The 19,305-nt window shown below is 40.2% G+C and overlaps 1 protein-coding gene across 5 annotated transcripts in view; it reads right to left on the reverse strand.

Annotated features, from left to right (window-relative positions):
* Positions 1 to 552: 552 nt before the first annotated feature.
* Cpeb4 (cytoplasmic polyadenylation element binding protein 4) overlaps positions 553 to 19,305 on the reverse strand; it is a 62,714-nt gene continuing 43,961 nt past the window's right edge. For 2 of the 5 annotated variants that reach the window (XM_087571560.1, XM_087571559.1), the window contains 7 exons: positions 16,206 to 16,229; positions 14,480 to 14,653; positions 11,126 to 11,215; positions 10,683 to 10,801; positions 8,405 to 8,519; positions 5,993 to 6,174; positions 553 to 4,845 (listed from right to left, as the gene is read on the reverse strand). In XM_087571560.1, coding sequence (XP_087427686.1) covers positions 4,618 to 4,845; positions 5,993 to 6,174; positions 8,405 to 8,519; positions 10,683 to 10,801; positions 11,126 to 11,215; positions 14,480 to 14,653; positions 16,206 to 16,229 — 932 coding nt within the window. In that variant the 3' untranslated portion in view covers positions 553 to 4,617. Of the gene's footprint in view, positions 4,846 to 5,992; positions 6,175 to 8,404; positions 8,520 to 10,682; positions 10,802 to 11,125; positions 11,216 to 14,479; positions 14,654 to 16,205; positions 16,230 to 17,816; positions 17,949 to 19,305 lie in introns of those variants that run through there. The other 3 variants (XM_087571562.1, XM_087571561.1, NM_001106992.1) reach the window with 3 other exon arrangements.

Here is a 19,305-nt window from a genome sequence, read left to right on the forward strand (position 1 = left end):
TGAAAACTTAAATGTACCTTAAAATATAAATATTAATGCATTACAACACTCGGTAGTCTACATGAGCCATGGACCAGATAAAAGCCAGCACGTGCAGCTCCTGAGCTGTGGGATTATAACCCAGAGACCATCAGTCTCTCAAAGAACTCAGAGTTCAAAGACAAAGGAGACTTGTTTTGACACCAGGGATGAGGGTCAGTGGCAGCGCATGTGCGTATTGTGTGGGAGGTGCTGGGCTTAATCTCCAGGAGGGAGAAGAGGGAGAAAGAACACTTAGATTGCAGGCTGACACAGCCCACCCCCAGACACCACACACCATACAACAGCACAAGAAGAGACAGCAAGGCCAAAGACACTCTTACAACCGACAGCTCTTACAACTTCAACTTCCGGAAGCCAGGGATGCCTGCCACGAGCATCACATGACTAAATTCTTTTTCACACTGGTTTGTTTGGCAGGGCCCAACAGGACATTCCTAGTGTTTTAAAAATGTTATAATCCCAACGAGGGAGTCTACTTATGCTAAGAAGAAATAAGTATAGTGAAAGAAATCTGAGTTAAAAGTTTTATTCATTCAACATCTCACATTACAAATATTTAAAAATTATATGCATACTGGTATAAATAGTCATTTGCAAACTATTTAATAACATTAATTTTCCACTAGCACTTCAACAAATGAACTCTTTTAAAAAAGGAACTGTGTTATATAACTTAAGAGTAGAACATACAAAAATAGGAACTTAAGGTGAAAATGACTTTAATAAAAAAATGAATTACCCTTATTTAAAATGCTAGAATAAATACTACAACCTCCCCATACACAGTAAAAACTATATGGAAATTCAGCCAAGTAGTACAATTAACTGACACACTTAAATAACGCTGCCTTCTGATAGTGTGAGCAATACACTGGGAAATTAGGGAGCAGTAAAAACCAGACACCCACTTGCTAAAAGTTTCACTTCCAAAAAATATAACAAAAATCTGATGAAATTATAAAAACTAATTATACTTTAAATTTTAAAAATATAAAAAATAAAACAGTTGAATACAATATTGTCCCAATTCTTACAATGCTATCAATCACAGTAGCTTTAAAATAAGATAATAAAATAAAGCAAATGACCAAAACCTCTTTTATTCCATTTTTAAAAATAATCTCAAATTTACATTAGTAGAAAGATTGATTTCTGATTCTTTTCTTTAGAAACACCAGCAAGAAAGAGGATTACTCTTAACAGTAGAAAATGACATTTTTTAATGTCTGCAATTAAAAACAAAGAATTACACTGCAAAGATCTTCCAAAGTGTGAGATAAGTATTGCACATAACTGGAGTGAGCTCGCCACAATTCATCACATTCAAGTTTTAAATCACCTTTTAACAGAAGATTCGACTCTTCAAAACAAAAGGGGTGAATTATCAAGTCTTTCCAACAGCACTCTCATAAAATGCTAAGTTCATTCACTGCAAGTTTTATTTTGCATTCTGCAGAGGTCTGTGTATGGAGAAGTAAATATATTATACCAAAGCCAGGGGATGGGGATGGGGTGGGGGGTCCTTTACATAGAAAATAATCAGAAACACTTTATTTTACATTGCAAAAATAACCATGTAATTACTCTGTAACTACATTGTAAATACATGGCTGGTGCCATGCTAGTGCGCTAGAACTACATGCTTGGTAAATTGAAGTGATACCCTAAAACCTGTAAACTAATTACATGTTAATAATGTTTGAGTTACATGGTAACTCCCAACTACAATCCCATGTAATCTGAAGGACATGTAATCATAAAGTTCAGAGTAATAGATAATCATTGTTTATGCCCTGTAAAGAAGTGAACCAATCATCTGTAAACACGCTTGTCACACAATCACAAGGAAATATTAGCAGAATAACAATTTCTTACATTAGTCATGCATACTAACATTACACACCTGTCCTGTGCCAGGCGATCTCGTTTTATTATATAGAATTTAAAAGAGCAGACATCTCTGAATCAAACAGGTAACATCAATTAATTAAGATTAAAAATGATTAAACATTCACCCAAAATGTCTGCATTTTATGAATAATTTAAAAAACTTAGTAAGAAGCTGTAGACAATTTTGTGGTTTTAAATTTCTATCCTATGGTTATGCAGTTAATCTCTTTTTGAGGAACTACAGTGTTATCTTGTCATTTTCATGCGAATTTTTTCCATTAATTTGTGACTTTACATAGACTATTTCTTAAATTATAGGTACACCAGTAGCTGGTGCTGGGGAAGGATGTTTAAGCAACATGCTTTCTCTTCTCTGCAGACTCTAAAATAGCATTGCCAGTGCACAACATTCATAATTTAAAATGTATGCAGAGCACTGAAATGTATAAAAAGCAGAATATAAGAAAATAAAATTTATTAAAATTATTTATATTAAAAAATGAAGTATATGAAGATCTCTCAGTAATAAAAGTACAAAAAGCTACTCTTTGCAATATGAAAAATTGAGGTATTGCATAAAGAGATATCCCGTCAGTGAAAAGTGTGCCTAAAAATGTTCACTGTTGGAAAAACAAGATATACAAAGGTAGTGCATAACAAATATACATCATGTGCATGACAAAATAAGTCAGCTACAAAACACTGTACCGAAATTCAGCAGGTCATGTACAAAGGGAAAAGTATTATTCAAAGCTAGTCCTCAAGCAGTGATATTTCTTGTTAACTCATCACACCTGTTTACTGAGTAGGAACAGCACGATAGCACACCCCAAGCCACCTACAAGCATTAAAGGAAGAAAGAGGCAAATGAACATTCCAATTAGAATCGCGTAGTTCAGGAGAAAGGAAGAAACGTCCCTGACCAGCTACGAGAGAGACAGCGCCTCCACCCCAGCTGCTTCGCTGTTCTGTTAGCAGGGTGCTCCTGCGAACAGTGCTCCCTCTTTCTTTGTTGGACTCTTAGACAGCAAGTGCCTCCCCCATTTTGACCTTTGGAACGTAACGGGTGTAGCTCATTCAAGCCTGTGTTAAGAATCAAGGGCTGCTTTTCCTGCAGACAGCACTGCGGGCAAGTCTTTGGTTCTGAAGGATCCAGGATGGTACTGTTAGGCAGCACAGCTAGCAAGACTGCACTTAGACTGTTGCTCACTGTGAATGCTTTGCACACTGATGTAATCCTTTGAACTACGGTAGGGCATTACGAAGAGAATGTCAATTAAACCAAAAGTCACTTCCATGACCAGGGCTTCAAGAGACGGCTTTACATTAGCCCCCGAAGCAGACTGTTCAGACATAAGAACATCTTTCAAAGCTAGGGTTGTCTTTATAATAAGCATGCATTACTTGATGAAGTTGGCACTTCAAACACTATGTCCCATGCTAAGTTCGGAAAGTGTATGTTATTGTACCTTATAGGAAGAGCAAGATAAACATACGGACTTTTGCACAGATTTACACAATTACTTAGTTCAACAGTGCAAAACACTTTGCAACTACTTGACTTTTTTTTTTAACCTTTCCCCCCCACATTTTCTATGTTACAACTAAATTACAGGATTCCAAAGTAACTTCAAATGGAAAACGAGGCCAATGGGCAGCTGGTCTGTATGTTGTTTTGAATCTTCCAGTTTTGGCTACAAGTGTAGTGTAACACGAAGTCAAAAACGATATCCTTGAGGTATGTCTACATGTGTTGTTTTTAATGTCAAAATGGAGAGCAAAGGCTGACACCTGATGACTGTTAGTAAATTAGGATATAGAGTTTATATATAACAACAAAAATAAAATTTATGTATTTGTTCTTCTGTTTTCCCACCAGACATCATTAATTCTAGCTTTGGTAGGTTTCCTGGGGCTGTGATTAGGAAGTCAGTTAAATAAATAAGCACACTCCCCTCAGTAGTAAAGTCACCCAATTCTTACATTCGGAATTTTAACAATTATGTCAAAGAAAATAAACTCAGCTGGCCTACTTTATTTTTTCTGATGTATGAAGGCATTTGAGGCATGGTCAAGCTATACTCGGCCTCAAAGCTCTGACGGTTACGCTGCTCAGTCTTACTCATGCATTCGCTCGCTCTGACATACTCTTTCCTGTTAATAACTGCTAACTTCCTCCACTGCTGTTACAGAATAGAAAGGGACAGAAGAGAGAGAAAGAGAGAAGGAATGAAAGAAAAGAAACAAGAGCCCTTCCCTGGGGAGACTGTGTCAGAACAGACAATAGTGTTACTGTTGGTGGTTATCGCAGTAAAGTTTTCTTATATCATTACCAGCAATTAAAACCCCAAAAATATTGTCTCATTTCTCTGTTAATATTTCTCTCCTCTAAGAAAATGCTACAGCAAGTTTGGATCCTCTTGGCCTCCAGCAAAACAAGAGAATTCAAACTTGCATGCAACATAATGGCAATGTGAAAATGGAGTTGGAACATACTGTTTGCAGTGACACGAGAGTCTACAAAAGACCTATGTTGTAGGTTGTTCTTTTCATTCTACGGCTGTTAGTTACACACTGCTGCACAGGCCATGCCAGCGTGAAGAGGCTGAGGAAGAGTCGGAATTAACAGAAGAGGGCACGCACTTCTTCTGAGGCCTGCAAAGGAGCCCTGGAGTCGTTCGCTCTTCAGTTCCAGCGGAATGAGATATGCCGAGGGCGGTCGCCACCTTCCTTCACCAGGGGCTTGTGGAATTCTCTGCCAGCACGAGAGTGAATAGCAGCCCAGCAATATTCACAGTAATACTGCAGACAGGTAACATTAGCACAGAAAAATGGAGCAAATTTCCCCCCGCAACGGGCCCCCTGACATTCATCACACAGCTGGTCGTCCAAGACATATGGCTTAACCTCCACCTGCATTGGAGAGAGAAAGGGGAGTTGGCACTTCAGAACCACGTGCGTGCACACTCTCATGCTGTGCTCGACCTTCCTGTGCCAAGGCGCCACGGGAAGGAGCAGTGATGCACCTCACTCACAGCAACGAAGATCCGCCATTTCAAATAGCTTTTCCTAAGATAGTTACACCTACCATTTAACATGCTTATCATGTTAAAATAAAGTCTCAAACAAAAAAAGGCAAAAGAATTTTATCAGAAACTATCATTACTGAAATTATAATTTAAGCAAAACCATCTATGCACTTCCTTCTTTCACAAAATGTGTACTGCGAGGTTCAATGGCAAGGAGATGCCTGATGTCTGCCTCGGAAACGTCTGAGTGGTTGCTGGGCCTGGCTGGTGGTTTAAGTGTGTACATCTTAGGTTGCAAACACAGGGCTGGAGTCTGGTACAACATGATGGGGCTCCCTTTTCCCTTTTAATGAGTAGGCTACTTGAATCTAAAAGTGAGGGGTGACTTTCCGGCACTGGGCCTGAACCAGTGTTCAATAGGCCAGCTGTTATCTGAGTCTTTTGGGCATTAGAGTGACCTGGTCATTACCTCACCAGCTACAAAAGATTGGCAACGCTTGGTCTTGGGAGACTCCTGGATGAAACCTCCTAGGACTTGTTTAGATGAGGAAGGGTAGCTAGGCTTTAAGTCTCACATTGCAGAGGATCTGGAGAGGGGCTAAACATTGACCCAGGGATTTCACTGTAGAAAACCAAAAGTAAGCATTTCTAATGATGCCCTCCCAGCTCTGAAGCACACACTGACAGGGAGTGTGACTGGAAAGCAGGAGGCATGTGACTATGCTACAACGAATCCCACACCAGTCACTTGTAGCTATAGCACAAGCTTCCTCTGTATCCATATCAGGGAACGACCACAGACATTGAGCACACATGACCTGAAACAAGGAGTATAAAACACCACTGGCTCATGCTAACAGCTCAGACTGAAAACAGCACAGTAAAAACCAACCAACAAAGACTGCAGAGTACAGTGCACCATGTTGGCTGCCAGTATCAGTCCCAAGGGGAGTGCCAGTGTACATTAAACACAGGTCTTACATTAGATGGTGTACCATTTCTAGAACTTTCCAGACACATCCAGAACTTACCCGTTTATCTATCTCTCCATGCTGCAGCTGAACAAAGCGAGCACTGATAGCAGCTATGTAACTCTGTTGATTAGAAAACGCTACTCGTCCAGCTCCTTTTGGGTATTTGAGCTCTGGGTCAGTATCGATTCCAGCATAGCAGACGCCTCCATACAGCCGGTCCATTATCATTGCAAGCTCCACTAGAAAGAAAGGGGCAGAGACACTTACAATCAGGCTCATCTGGCTTACCTAACGCTTCACCAAAAACATTATGTGAGCTCTGAGTGTGTATCATTAGTCATTAAATCCAAATCATTATTATAGTAATTTTCTGCTGGGTGACTGTTTGAACTGCAAGCTGGCTGGTTTACAATGTGCTTTCTTAATTTTCACAACCCATGAAATAGCTAGTAATTTTCTGAGAAAACTGAGGCTCCAAGATGAAGGGTCTGTCCAGGTGACAGGCCTAGGTCTGGCACCTAGGTTTGTCTGCTTTGGCCTGCTGTCATATCTGTACTGGTTTGCAAGGAATTGATTCCTATAAATTGAACATGAGAAGGCTAACTGGGAGGTTCTATGGAGGCCCTCTGCCCTCCTCACCATCGGAGCTGTGCCTTTGTTTACACATAGCTGTTCACTAGCACAGCTTGCACTGGCTGCTCTTTCGGAGAACCTACGTTTTATTCCCAACACCCACGTGGCAGCTCACAACTGTGCAGTCCAGGAGCATCCAAAGCCCTCTTCTGGTCTCTAGGGTCACTGTACACACACCGTACACACATGGTGCACAGACATACAAGCAAGCAAAACACTCATATGCATAAGATAGAAATAAACAAAATCTTTAAAGAAAAGGTACCTGGCATGGGTGGACAGCACTTCTGCCAGAAGATAATTTCTAATAAATGAAAATTCAGTGCCAGGTGTGGAAAAGCTCCCTATGAGTTACTGATGATAAGAGGTCCAATAAACAATAGACAATAGCCACTGTTCCTGAGCTGTCCACATAAATAGACAGTAACCTTTATTGCTGAAGTGACAACACACTGGCTAGTTTTCATAGTACTAGAGAGTGCTGAGGGCTGATGGGAGAAACAGCCATCAATGGTATCACACAGCAGTGAACCCTGGACACTACAGCACCAATCTGTCAGACAGCACGTGCTCACTGGTGCCCAGTTGTAGTACGAGGGTAAGGGGATAACCAACTGCTTTGGGATTGGATTTGATTCCGTTTGCACAGGAGGGAATTCATGCCTGGTACTGTGAACCTGGGCAAAGCCTACGGCTTAGAAGGTCATAGGCCCAAGGGGAACCTACCACTGTTGTCTTCCTAAGTGTTGTTAAACTGCCTCTCAAAAGTTTGTTTCTTTACATGAATTAGTGTTGCCCTCCACCTAGCCAGAGACGCTTGGCTCTGCAGTGGGCAGTGCAGAGACTCATAACTGGCCACAGAAGGAGAATTAGTGACTATTGAGTGCTTAGTTCTGAATGGGACATCTGACCATCTGTCCCCACAAGTCTCAGGGAACACCCCGGAGGAGGGCACAGAGAGAATGTAAGAGCATATGGGGAAGTACATGGAAAACGCTGTCTCTTGGGCATGACCTGGGCATTGTACTCAGGAACTCACTATAGCTGTGGTCACCTGCATATGCTAAGCCAACAAGACCAGACAGCAGTTCCAGCACAGAGCATCAAGTGGACTCTGTGGATGACAGAAAATGAAAAAAGAAAGAAAAAGAAAAGGAAAGGCCATAAGAGGAGGAGGACTTGGTAGAGGTGCTTGGGGGAAGCCGGGTGGATATGATCACAATATGTTGTTTACATTTGTGAGATTGTAGAAAATAAATAAGACACTGTTTTAAAAACTTGAAATAGTGAATGTATCTTCTCCATGAAATGTTAAAAACATAACACTTTATTTTAATCTCACTATACTCTTAAACCTCAAGTTATTTAAGTCAATTAGAGATGTAATTCCTTTGTAGTTATTATTCTAAAAACACGTGGGGCTGCAGCTATATTAAGAGTTCAGTAAACAGTGGCTGAGAAATTGGGGACATGGGAAAGAAACCCTACACATCTCAGCAGAGGGCTTTGGATTTCCTATAAAGGACAGTGGCACGAATGGCATCATGGTACTGCACTTGGGCACTCTGCATCAGTCATTTCATTTCAATCCTCAACTCTATCAAGTCATGCACTGTTGATTCCATTTAATACGTGAGAAAATTGAGAATTAGGAAAGTTATATAATGTCTAAGTTTACTCAGTTATGAGTCAAAAATAGAGCACATTAATTCTAACCCAAACACTTAGACACTAGAACTTCTCTCTTTCACATTAACAGCAAGCTCATCGGGTATTTCAGCTGAAGATCTTATAGTTCCTGCTAACGACACAGGGACTGTGTCTGTTTAACTGTACCAGCTCGTAATGGTCGAGGAACACCACCAACAAATATCGTTTTCCGTGGGTCAAGTGGCTGTGAGCCATCCATCACAAAGTCACTGTCACTGAGATTCCAGGGCCGGATCTGCACCTACAGAGTGTGTAAACCAAATTGGTCAATCCAAAAGAGTTCAAAATTATTGCAGAGTATTTTACAATATCCCTATCTTATCACAAATCAATACAGCTGTAAGACCAAAGTCTTAAAAGCAGCTTCCCTGCCTCTCCTTGCAGAGTAAGAATATCGTGGAGTGTTTACTTACTGAGAACCAAGCCCCTCAGCACATCACACATCTCAACTGCCTACGGTTAGTCATCTGCTTGTCAGGTTCCCCAGCCTTACAGGACCCACATAATTTAAATGGAATAGGACTCAGCATATTTCCAGGAAGTGCAGATTTACTGTTGATACTCATGAATCTATTACACCGCTTCAAAACTATTTCAAAGTAAAAATATTGCTAATATTTGCAAATTTTTAAAAGATTTATTTATTTTTATTTACTTGGGTGCTAGAAACTGAAGCCAGGTCCTCTGCAAGGTTAGCGAGTGCTCTTAACCAGCGAGCAGTGTTATGTTCATAAGCACGTTAGCGTCCATAGGCTCCATCAGAATAGTAAACATCCTACATACCAGGCTGACTTCTCTAGGTACTGTGAGTGTGTGACTGTCTTTAGAAAGAAGGTCTTACCATCAAGTTTTTAGTGGGTAGCCAAGAACAATGACAATAGCCTGTATTAGTTTTGGGGTCTCTGAGACCCCAACTAATAACTCATATGGGGGGTAGTGGTTTATCCCTCACCTGGCATTGAGCTTTTGTCAGATAACCTATGGTTCCAGGCAGGAGCACTGTCCCTCTGTGTAATATAACTCTAATTCCCTCTTTCTCACTATGTCTGTCACGTGTGTGTGTGTGTGTGTGTGTGTGTGTGTGTGTGTGTGTGTGTGCATACACATATATAAATGCCTATAGAACAGTCTTGAAACTATTTCACAGTAAAAATATTGCTAATATTTGAAAAAAATTTAAAGCTTCATTTAAACATTTTAAACTTATTTAATTTCTTAATAAATAATTCAATAACTTCATTTTAAATTAAAAATGTATTTAAAGATTTATTTCCATATGCTTCCAGATGGTTTTTCAAATACCCTCAGTGTTAGTCTCCTCCAGTCTCTCCTCCCTCCCCGTCCTCTTCTGAAGTTCTACTTTCCCACTTATGGCCTAGTAGGCTGCTGGGGAAGAGAAGTCTGTCAGCAGCCTTACCCAGCTGTGAACCCTGTGAGCTACGATAACAACCTGGCAGATTTTCCATCGGTGCACTAGTGTTATGCAATATCGGTGCACTATTGGCATAAATGTTATGGAGTAACCAACAGCTTTCTATTGGACTTAGGGCCTACTTCATGCCTGGTACCATTACCTAGGCCAAGAAACTGTAGCTGGGTAGGTCACTGGCTACCAGAGGACAACTTACTATAATTCTGCTAAAGGTGCATAGTGTTGACCTGCCGTCTGAATATTTACCCTCACACCTGTAGATGAAGCAAACCCCGCTGCTCATCAGAGAAGCCTCTGTATGCAGTAGATGGTGGTCAATACAGAGACTCACGGTTGTTGAAGTGCCATGAATATGTGACTGTAAAGTGTTCAGGAATGGACATCTATCTCACATTTCCTTACCCCCAAAAGGTTCAGAAAGCAGGAGTGGAAAGACTGTAAGAGCTGAAGTTGAGGATGCTGCTGAAAAGAGTGTCTTCACCAACTCACAGCAGTTGTGACTGCCTGCACACGACCAAGCCAGCCACCATTCCAACATGGGGAGAGAGATGCTCATAGGACCCTGCCCTTAAGGCTTTTGGCAGATGTAGGCTACTGGGGGAGGGACAGTCTGTTTTTTCAGTAGCATGGCCCATGTGCTCTAAAGGATGGCTCTACTGCATGCACACACACACAGACAGCACTAATTAGACTCAGTAAGTTACTAGAAGGAGGAGGAGGAGAAGAGGATGAAGAGGGAGAGAAAGAGGAAGAGATAGCGTAGTTGGGAGAAAGATATAGTGGAAGGATCTTTTCTAAAAGCTGGAAGGGGGTTGGTATATATTGTATTCATGTATAAAATTACCAAAGAATACATAATAAAAGCTGTTATGTTCAATTTTCAAACATAAAGTTAAGTAGAAATCACAAGTTTTTACAAGCAGGTGAGTGGAGGCATAAACAAGGGGTAATTTTATGCTAAACTACACTTACTGGTTTATCCTTGATGGTTGGACTTGACACACACAGGTACAGTTTTCCATCTTCTTCAATGCACGCATCAATGAGAGCCTGGACAGAACTTTCATCTTGAAACAGCAGGAAGGCATAGCCTGGGAAGGAGGAACAGAAGATGAGACCTAAATGCTCCCCTCCCACCTTTGTCATCCATAGGGCAATTAGAACACCATTAAGGAAGGGAAAAAGACTAGAAAAAATTAAAACAACATTCTGACTACTTGGTAGTATCTGGAAACATCTTGTAGTGTGTAATTAAAATTGAATTAAAAGTATATTAGGTAGAAAATTTAAAAACACATTTAGAAAAATATAAATTTAACAAAAAATTTTGAAGTGAAATAAACATTTATGAAAACATTCCAAATTAGACACTGTGAGAATAAAATGTACTTCAATATTGGAATCTCAAGAATTACCTTTTGGTGGGAAATAAGATTTGCTCTCTGCTTTATGAGGCCAATCCACAATCAAAGGGCCAAAGCGACGGAAACTAGCCGTGATCTCATCTAATGAAAAACAAGCAAACAAAAAGGTAGTGTTAGTTTTAGATGGTTTTTTTTTTTTTTGGTAATATAAAATCACTTTACTGTAATGAAGTCACAAATAAAAATATCCTGTAGCTAGAGTAATCCTGTGCCCAGTCCCAGAGTCTACTCGAGTGTCTCAGTGAGCGCCCAAGCAGTCAGAACACACATGCTCGAGCTACAGGGCTTCACTTAGAGCTTCATGTTTTCACTGTTCATCTCATTTTTATACACTTATCTGGCACAAAAAGGAGAGCAATGACAGGTAAAACCAGAACGCAACTAGCTTTCTCTCCTGTCACGGCTCATGCTCCCTCCTTCCTCATCACCTCGTGACTGCCCTTTTCTTGTTCTCCCTGTAATCAAAATCCAACAACAGTAGCAAGAGCTCCTGCATTACTTCACATTCACATCACACGCAGGACTTGGCACATCTACCTTTGAGGTCTTCCTTCTCCTCTCCCTCCCGCAGGTTACATACATATATGAATCAATACATCCATCCACAATCTTTTACTGACATTATGCTTATAATTCCCAAACACTACCATTGCTAAAGCAATGTTGCTTTCTTTTGTAACTCCGTATGTAGCTTCCATAGTCAAGTAATCAATACTGATTCGATTATTCTGCAAACTCTTCATGTGGATTTGTATTCTGCTTCTTCGTGACCACTTCCATGCTATCTATCCCAAACACAAACGATGCTGGGTCACTTCATCATTAATTAGACACAATGATCTTGGTCACTGGCTTCTGCCTGGTTTCTCTACCAAGAATCCATTTTCTTCTCTGTATTTGATTTGTACTTTGCAAGGAATAATGCGTTACCTACCAACATCCTGCTGCATTAGTCATGCCATCCCTTAGAAGGTACCCACTGAGAGATCAGTAACCACCATGATGGCTGCCAAGTGTTGATGATCTGTTCCCATTGCTCCTTCTGCATTTGCTCATCAGTATTGCACAGCATGGAAGAGAGCTCTCTTTCTTTTCTAGTTGTTTCTTATATCTGAACACACCGTTACTCAACAGGTTAAAATACTCCAATTCTCTCTTTAAGTACTGTGATGTTCTATCTATCTATCTATCTATCTATCTATCTATCTATCTATCTATCTATCTATCTATCATCTATCTATTATCTGCTCGCCCCACCACTCCCTTTCTCTTCTCTCTCCTTTCCTGAGTGAGCCAGTAGGAGCTCCCAGGACTTTCTGACTTTTCCCTGACATTTGCACTTCCATACTTTGTGGCTCAGGAAGATATGCCATATCTTGTTTTCTTACCTTACCTCTAGAATCATGTCAACCTATAGAATGCTTTTTTAAAATGTTGCCTTGGTTCCTTTTAAGAGCAAAAAGGAAAACCCACATGCTCATAACTAGAGGGTATTCATTATTTCCAAGTCTTCTTCAGTAGACAAAGCTGGGAAATAAATGAATATGCATGCCAACAAGTGTGTTTATAACTAGTTTGCACCTATGTATTACAGAAGCTACATACTTTGATATTTCCAACGCCAATGTCTCATGGTTTTTCTTCCCTTATCTTCATCTCCCTCCAGCTGTGAAACGGTGCAGTCTACTCTGTTCTCCCTGTTTCTGCAGTGCATTTACCTCACAGGAGGCTCACAGGAGATTGCTGCTAAGCTAACTTGGGAGTTGTATGGCTCCTGAGTCATTTTTCCTGAGCAAGTTGAGTTAGATGGTGAGAGAAGAATGAACTATAACTCTTGCTAGGAAAGGGAGAGCCTTTATTTGTGTGACGAGAAGCTGGAACCCTCCCAGCTTCAGCTTAAGAAGATTAAACCCAAATGCAACAAGCAAGGCTTTCCTGCCCGAGAGGAGGAGCCAGCCCTGAGGGCTCACGGCCCCTCTCAGGTGCTCCAGCCCTGAGGGCTCACGGCCCCTCTCAGGTGCTCGAGTGTTTCCCAGACTACAGCAGCGAGTCAACTTTACTGCTTAGGAGCACTGTCACAGCACACCGGGCTACCTGACTTGCTTGGATTGTCCAAGGACTAATTCTGGGTTTGTTCCGGTTTCAGGTACAAAGCTTATTCAACTTCACACGATCTGCTTCTCAACCTACATCCCACGGAACTCTGCAACTGTGCAGACTCCAGTACTTTTCAAGCCCTCACTCTGAGGGTGGTGTGGACGGGGGGGGGGGGGGCAAATGGAATGGACATTGTGGCAACTTTCTCAAGACATTTAACAAGTGTGTTTGCTATAACCTCCAACCTTCTAGAAGTTTGATAAACTTGATCTCAGTCTAAGTGACAAATGACTAAATATTTTTAGATCTTACAGACTGACAGAAATTTATTCTATATTCTTGAACATGAATTAGTCTATTTCCATCTAAGAAACCAAGATAAAAGAAACAAAGAACTCAAGGCTGTATACTTGCTGGATGGTCTGCCTCTGTCATTTTTATTTGTGTTGCTGAAACCCAGAAATGAACTCATTACTGGATAACTAATCCCTCCCAACGTTGTCCTGGTTGTGGACTCAAGTCTCAGCTCAAATACAGCTTTCCTAAAATGAGTTTCCTTAGCCACCCAAGCTAAGAAGACCCCTTGCATGTTAGCCCTCATATCACTGCTTCCCAACTCTGTTCTCTGACACCTTCTCTTATGTTTGCAGACTTTGATGCGCCTTCCCCCACTAGAATGCAGACTCTACAGACAGGGGTCCTCCCTCTTATTCACATCTATAACACACTGAAGAGCAGTGCCGCTCTCTAGAAATGTCTGCTGGACACACACACACACACACACACACACACACACACATTTTTAACCACTTTTAAGAGTCTCCTTGCACAACTATAAACTACATTTTTTAGAAGTTCACACTTAATCTAAAATTTAAAATTTTGAAACAATGAAAGGCAGTAAAGAAATAAAAACAACAACAACAAAATTAGAGAAAACAAAACATGGCAGGTAACCCCATGTTGTGTACAATAGAATCCTTGGGAGATCTTCCCGGGGGTCTTCCCTCTTTTCCATTGAATTTGGCCTCCAGCTCATGCTCACGGTCCTGCTCCTCCTCCTCCTGCACCTGACCTTCCGGTAAGACAGCATTGCGGCTTATTACCACAGGAGGACAGGAGAACAGGTGAGTGAGACTCAAGAGTCAGAGCAGGTAAGACGGGGGCTGCAACAACAGCAAACCCTAGATACTCCTTCCCCATGGGCCACAGAGTGGCATGTCTCCAAACAGTCCTTGCTGAACATACCTTCGTCAATGTCAGGAGGCAATCCACCCACGAACACCTTGCGGGAATACCGTTCCACTCTCTCCCCGTTTTGGTGAGTGAAGCAGTGAGGCGAGCCCAGACCACTGTGAAGAGGCTGGTCCCCACGGCCATCATCCAGGAACCCATCCTCCATCGGGAACAATGAAGACTGACCTGGAGCAGAAGGCAGAACAGAAAGCTAATAGAAAAGGCCCTTGCCACTAACTGTTACACACACCAAAGACGACTCGAGGCGACAGAACTGCCACTTCTATTTGTTCACACAGGACCACTTACGCTCTTGACCTGTTACCACCTTAAGGTGGACTGCTTTAGAGAGACTGTATGTGGTTAAGCAGAGGGCTACTCAAGTATCCCACAGGAATGCAGAAGCTTCAGAACGTGAGTGAAATGGAAGCCCAGTTAGAAGAGAGTACTCTTTTGAAACCAGTTGGCAGCAGACTGCACTGCCTTGGCAAGTGCCCCATGGCAACCTACACAAGGACACGGAATATTAAATTTAGCTATAAAATGCTGGGCACCATAAATTTCTTTAATGGACCAAACTATGTAGTCTCTGCACACTTTCCTAAGAATGTACTTAAAATGAGCAAGTCAGTTTAAATGAGCACTCATTTTAGTTTACCTTAAGTAATAGGATATAATCAAAGCCCACTCAATGCTGGTACCCAATCAGCTTCCAATCTTATAGCATTTGCGATCTGAAGGCATGCTAACGCTGAGTGCTTATCAGCTTACCACGGACGTCATCTGTTTTGAAAAACTATTCTAAAAACTGAAATTCCAATCATCTGGAGTACATAAGAAAGTAGACAGACTAGACACACCAATGTGTTTAAGTCTCCCCATACTTACCTGACAGGAAATAGAAACGTCTGTATCAGAGCAGAGCACCGAGGTGCAGACTGCTGACTGCTGTTCACTTTTAGGTGTTCTCTGAGGAACTGTCAATGGTCCTCTAAGAGTGATCTCAAGTCTCTTCCCTCATCGGAGCGCTCACATGCTCTTTGGTTACCTCAGTTGTCAGTCCCATTCCCGAGCACAGACAACAGTGTTTCTGTCATAAATTTATCCTATATGCTGTCAGTAAATTATGATTCAAAATAGCTCTACAATTGGAGATAACTTTCTGAATGATTTTTTTTAAATCACATTTTTAGTCTAAGTGACTCAATGGTCTTTATAAAACAGCAAAAGTATTACAGAGAAGAAAATTAAGTTTAGCTAGGAATGTCTAAGAAACGAGTCTCTAGAATCCTTTGTTTTTTTCATGAAGCATTTGTAGAATTACTTATTTATTCAGCCCGTCATATTTTAAACTAAATACATGTATATGTTTACTTAGTAAAACAAGCTCATGTAGGTTACTTAAGTATAAATGACTCTCCAATTAGTGAGATAATTTTCAGACAAGTCTAGCCTTTAAATATTCAAATCTTTACAAAAATTCTTAAATTCCTCTATGGAGTTAAAAAGGCAAATCTTTAGCTATAAGTAAGCTAAATATCTAATATAGAGAATTTAAATCCAAATTATCAAGCTCTCTAAGTCTCCTCAATTAGAATGTCTACAGCTCTAGCTACAACGCAGATTCCATATAGGTCAAGCCCAGCCACTGCCCTTCACTCCTTCCCCACAAACTGGGTAAGCCCAACTCTCTCTATACAGAACTGATACATTCAAAAGTGAGAAACATTGATGTTACCTCTCCTTCGCCCATAAGTCCTTGCTGCATGTCAAATGAGAAGAAAAAACAAAACAAACAAACAAAAAACAACCTTTCAAACATTGTCAAAGAATCCACTGAGATTTCATCTATGAGCTTTTGAAATGGAAAGATGGCCATATTCTTTATATTTCCTGGGTTATGTATCAAAGCCGGTGGTGGTCAGTTTCATGCATTTTTAAAAAGAACTTCAAATACACTATAAATCTTTACTAAACCTCACTTGTTTTAAAGAAAACCTTTGGCTGTAGTCACCATCCGTGAGCCAAGATACTGTGAAGCTAGGCCGTGTGTGACATGATCTACACCAACTGCCACTATGTCCATTCTGTTTTCTCTCAGACTCCCATGCTAACAATTTAGTAAACATATCAGTGTTTAATTCATGCCTTTTCACCATTACAGAATACACATTACAGTATTTTTATGTTCATTCCAAATATAAGAAAATGATAACTAATGAAAACTTTAGGCAATTTATATATTGACGTTAGTCAGCCATTTTGTACCTACAAACAAATGACCCAGCGCCAAGAAAAAGAAACCCTTCTACCCAGCCCCAAATGTTCAAAACTGAAGGTTTAGCATTCCGTCAGCAAGTCAGTTGCAGTTCAAAGGAAGAGAAAAGATAATTAATCGAATCCACAAGAAACAGCATAAACTTCAGACAAGAACTTTTGAGGAGATGCTCTCTCCCCAGAAAACCTGGCACTGAAGGCTTATCCTGTTCTAGGGCCTTGGCACGACTCAATAATTCCTGACCTTGAGGTCTTGCTGAGCACAGTGGATAAGACAACCTGAGGCTTTGACCTCAAGGAACTACTGATCTAGTGTGGGGTCACACAGAATTTGTCATGATGATGACCCATGCCTATGTCTACTTTTTACCTACTTTCATTTTCCATGGTTTTAGTTGCCAAGGGTACATCTCAATTTGAAAATATCAAATGGAAAAAATCTAGAAATACAATTTATAAGTTCTGAGTAGCATTATGCAAGCTGGTATGAATCATTTCTTTGTCCAATGTGTTTCTGCTCAGTGCTACCTGCCTGTTAGTCACTTCTAAGATATTTTTAGAAAGGCTATATTTATATAACCTTATTAGAGTGCATTTAAAATAGTTTTCATTATTGTTAATTTCTTACATACATCATCTATAATATGTATGTATGTATGTGTAGAAGAAAACAGTATATAACACAACCATTACCCTTGGATGTCTCTGGAGAACATAGTTCTACTGGTTACGGAGCACATGCAGCAGAGACAGAAGAGAAGAGTATCTAGAAGTACAGGGCGCGACAGAGATGGAATCTAGGTGAGATCCTAAAGGAAACCTGCAGGAGTATCAGGGCTGCCACGCCACAGGCAAGCAAGGGTGCTACTGTGTTCAGGAGAATGTAGCACGAGTGAGACTTGGCTGGGGACTGGGTTTATACAGAACACTGGGACACACTCTTCAGTTAATGTCACTCTAAAAACTGCCAGGACTTTCACTTTTAGTCTTCTAGATTCAATACAAATCAGTTTAACTCAGAACTACCAGGTGAGTATTTTGCAAAATAAAATTAGTTTTCATACAAAAATACCTTTCTACCATTACTGCATAGCACTGGAGTCCGCTGAACTGCTGGGGTGAATGGCCTCTGACAGCGCCAGGACTTTCCCCAAGGAAAGCCTGCTGGGTGCTCATTTCAGCACCTTCCCAGCCAGCAGGTAATGAGCTACTTTCCAACTTACCAGGCAGAGGTTAGAAAGACAAGTGACATCACAGAAGTGGGAGTCTGCCTCAGAACATTCTATTTACATAACCACTTCAAAGACAAAGCAGTTCGAGAAAAGAATGACTCGGGAATCTGAGTTCTATCTTTAGAAGTAGATTGATGCTACTTCAATTCCGGGGAAAACAGATATTTAAAAGCATGGCATTTAAGAGCTACAAAGACAATATGAAAACTCACATGGCTCCCATTTAAAAAAAAAAACAAAAAAAAAAAAACAAACCTTCAAGAACAGTAAGAGCTACAGATAAATAACTAAAGTCTCTACAACAATCTTCAGATTTCTTTATTTATATACCACAAATCAGGTGGTTAACATACAGGCATTTAGGTTAAATTCTGGGATTAATGTTTGAAAAGTAATCAGACACCTTTTCTCATATTAAGGGAAAATAGGCTGTAGGTACACAATATTTACAACTATAAAAACTTGAAAAATTCAAACAAAAAATTGGTGTAAACTAGTACTGAAAAATAATGATGTTTGGAACTCAAAAATGAGAATGTCCTTTTTTAATTTTGACTTATATTTTGTGTATGTGTGCATGTGAATTTTGACATGGGACATATATGGAAAAGTAAGCAAACTGTACTTTGATGAACATGTCTACAAACCAGATCCATGTAGTCATTGAATGCTAAATGGTGCCTCTTCATATATATATATATATATATATATATATATATATATATATATATACACACACACACACACACACATATATGTATATATATATACACACATATATATACATATATATGTATATATATATTTTTTTCTAATGTTTCTTCCTCACTGACTCCAAGTTATGTTTGGAATACACATTGTGATGAAATACTTGGAGCACAGACTTTCCAGGGGAAAATGTCACACAGATGTCTAATCTCATGATACAAAGTCTAACGTGTCATTTAATGTTTTACAAACACTGAGGGAGTAACAAGGGGAACATTACCAATGGCAAACATGTTTTGGGAAAGTTCTGATTAAGTCAGCCAAAGTACACTCTGCTAAGAATTTTCTTTTCCCCAAATTGCTAAGGGGCCAACTGGTATGATTTTTGAGACACTTGCTAGCTAGTATTGCTAAGTAAAAGCCTTCCCAGTCTCCATTAGAGTAGAAATGAGTACTATTTGTGTGTCTCTACTTTTACTTTCATTGGGATTTGGGATTATAGAGTTGTTACTGATTTAATGTTTAGAATTAATAAGAGTCAAGAATAGTAAAGCATGCTTGAAAAATTGTGGTCATAAACGTCTCTAACTTCTGAATCCATAATATCACATCTATTGATTA

This window comes from Rattus norvegicus, chromosome 10 (genome assembly GCF_021556685.1).
Source record: "Rattus norvegicus strain SHRSP/BbbUtx chromosome 10, alternate assembly SHRSP_T2T, whole genome shotgun sequence".
Taxonomy (NCBI): domain Eukaryota; kingdom Metazoa; phylum Chordata; class Mammalia; order Rodentia; family Muridae; genus Rattus; species Rattus norvegicus.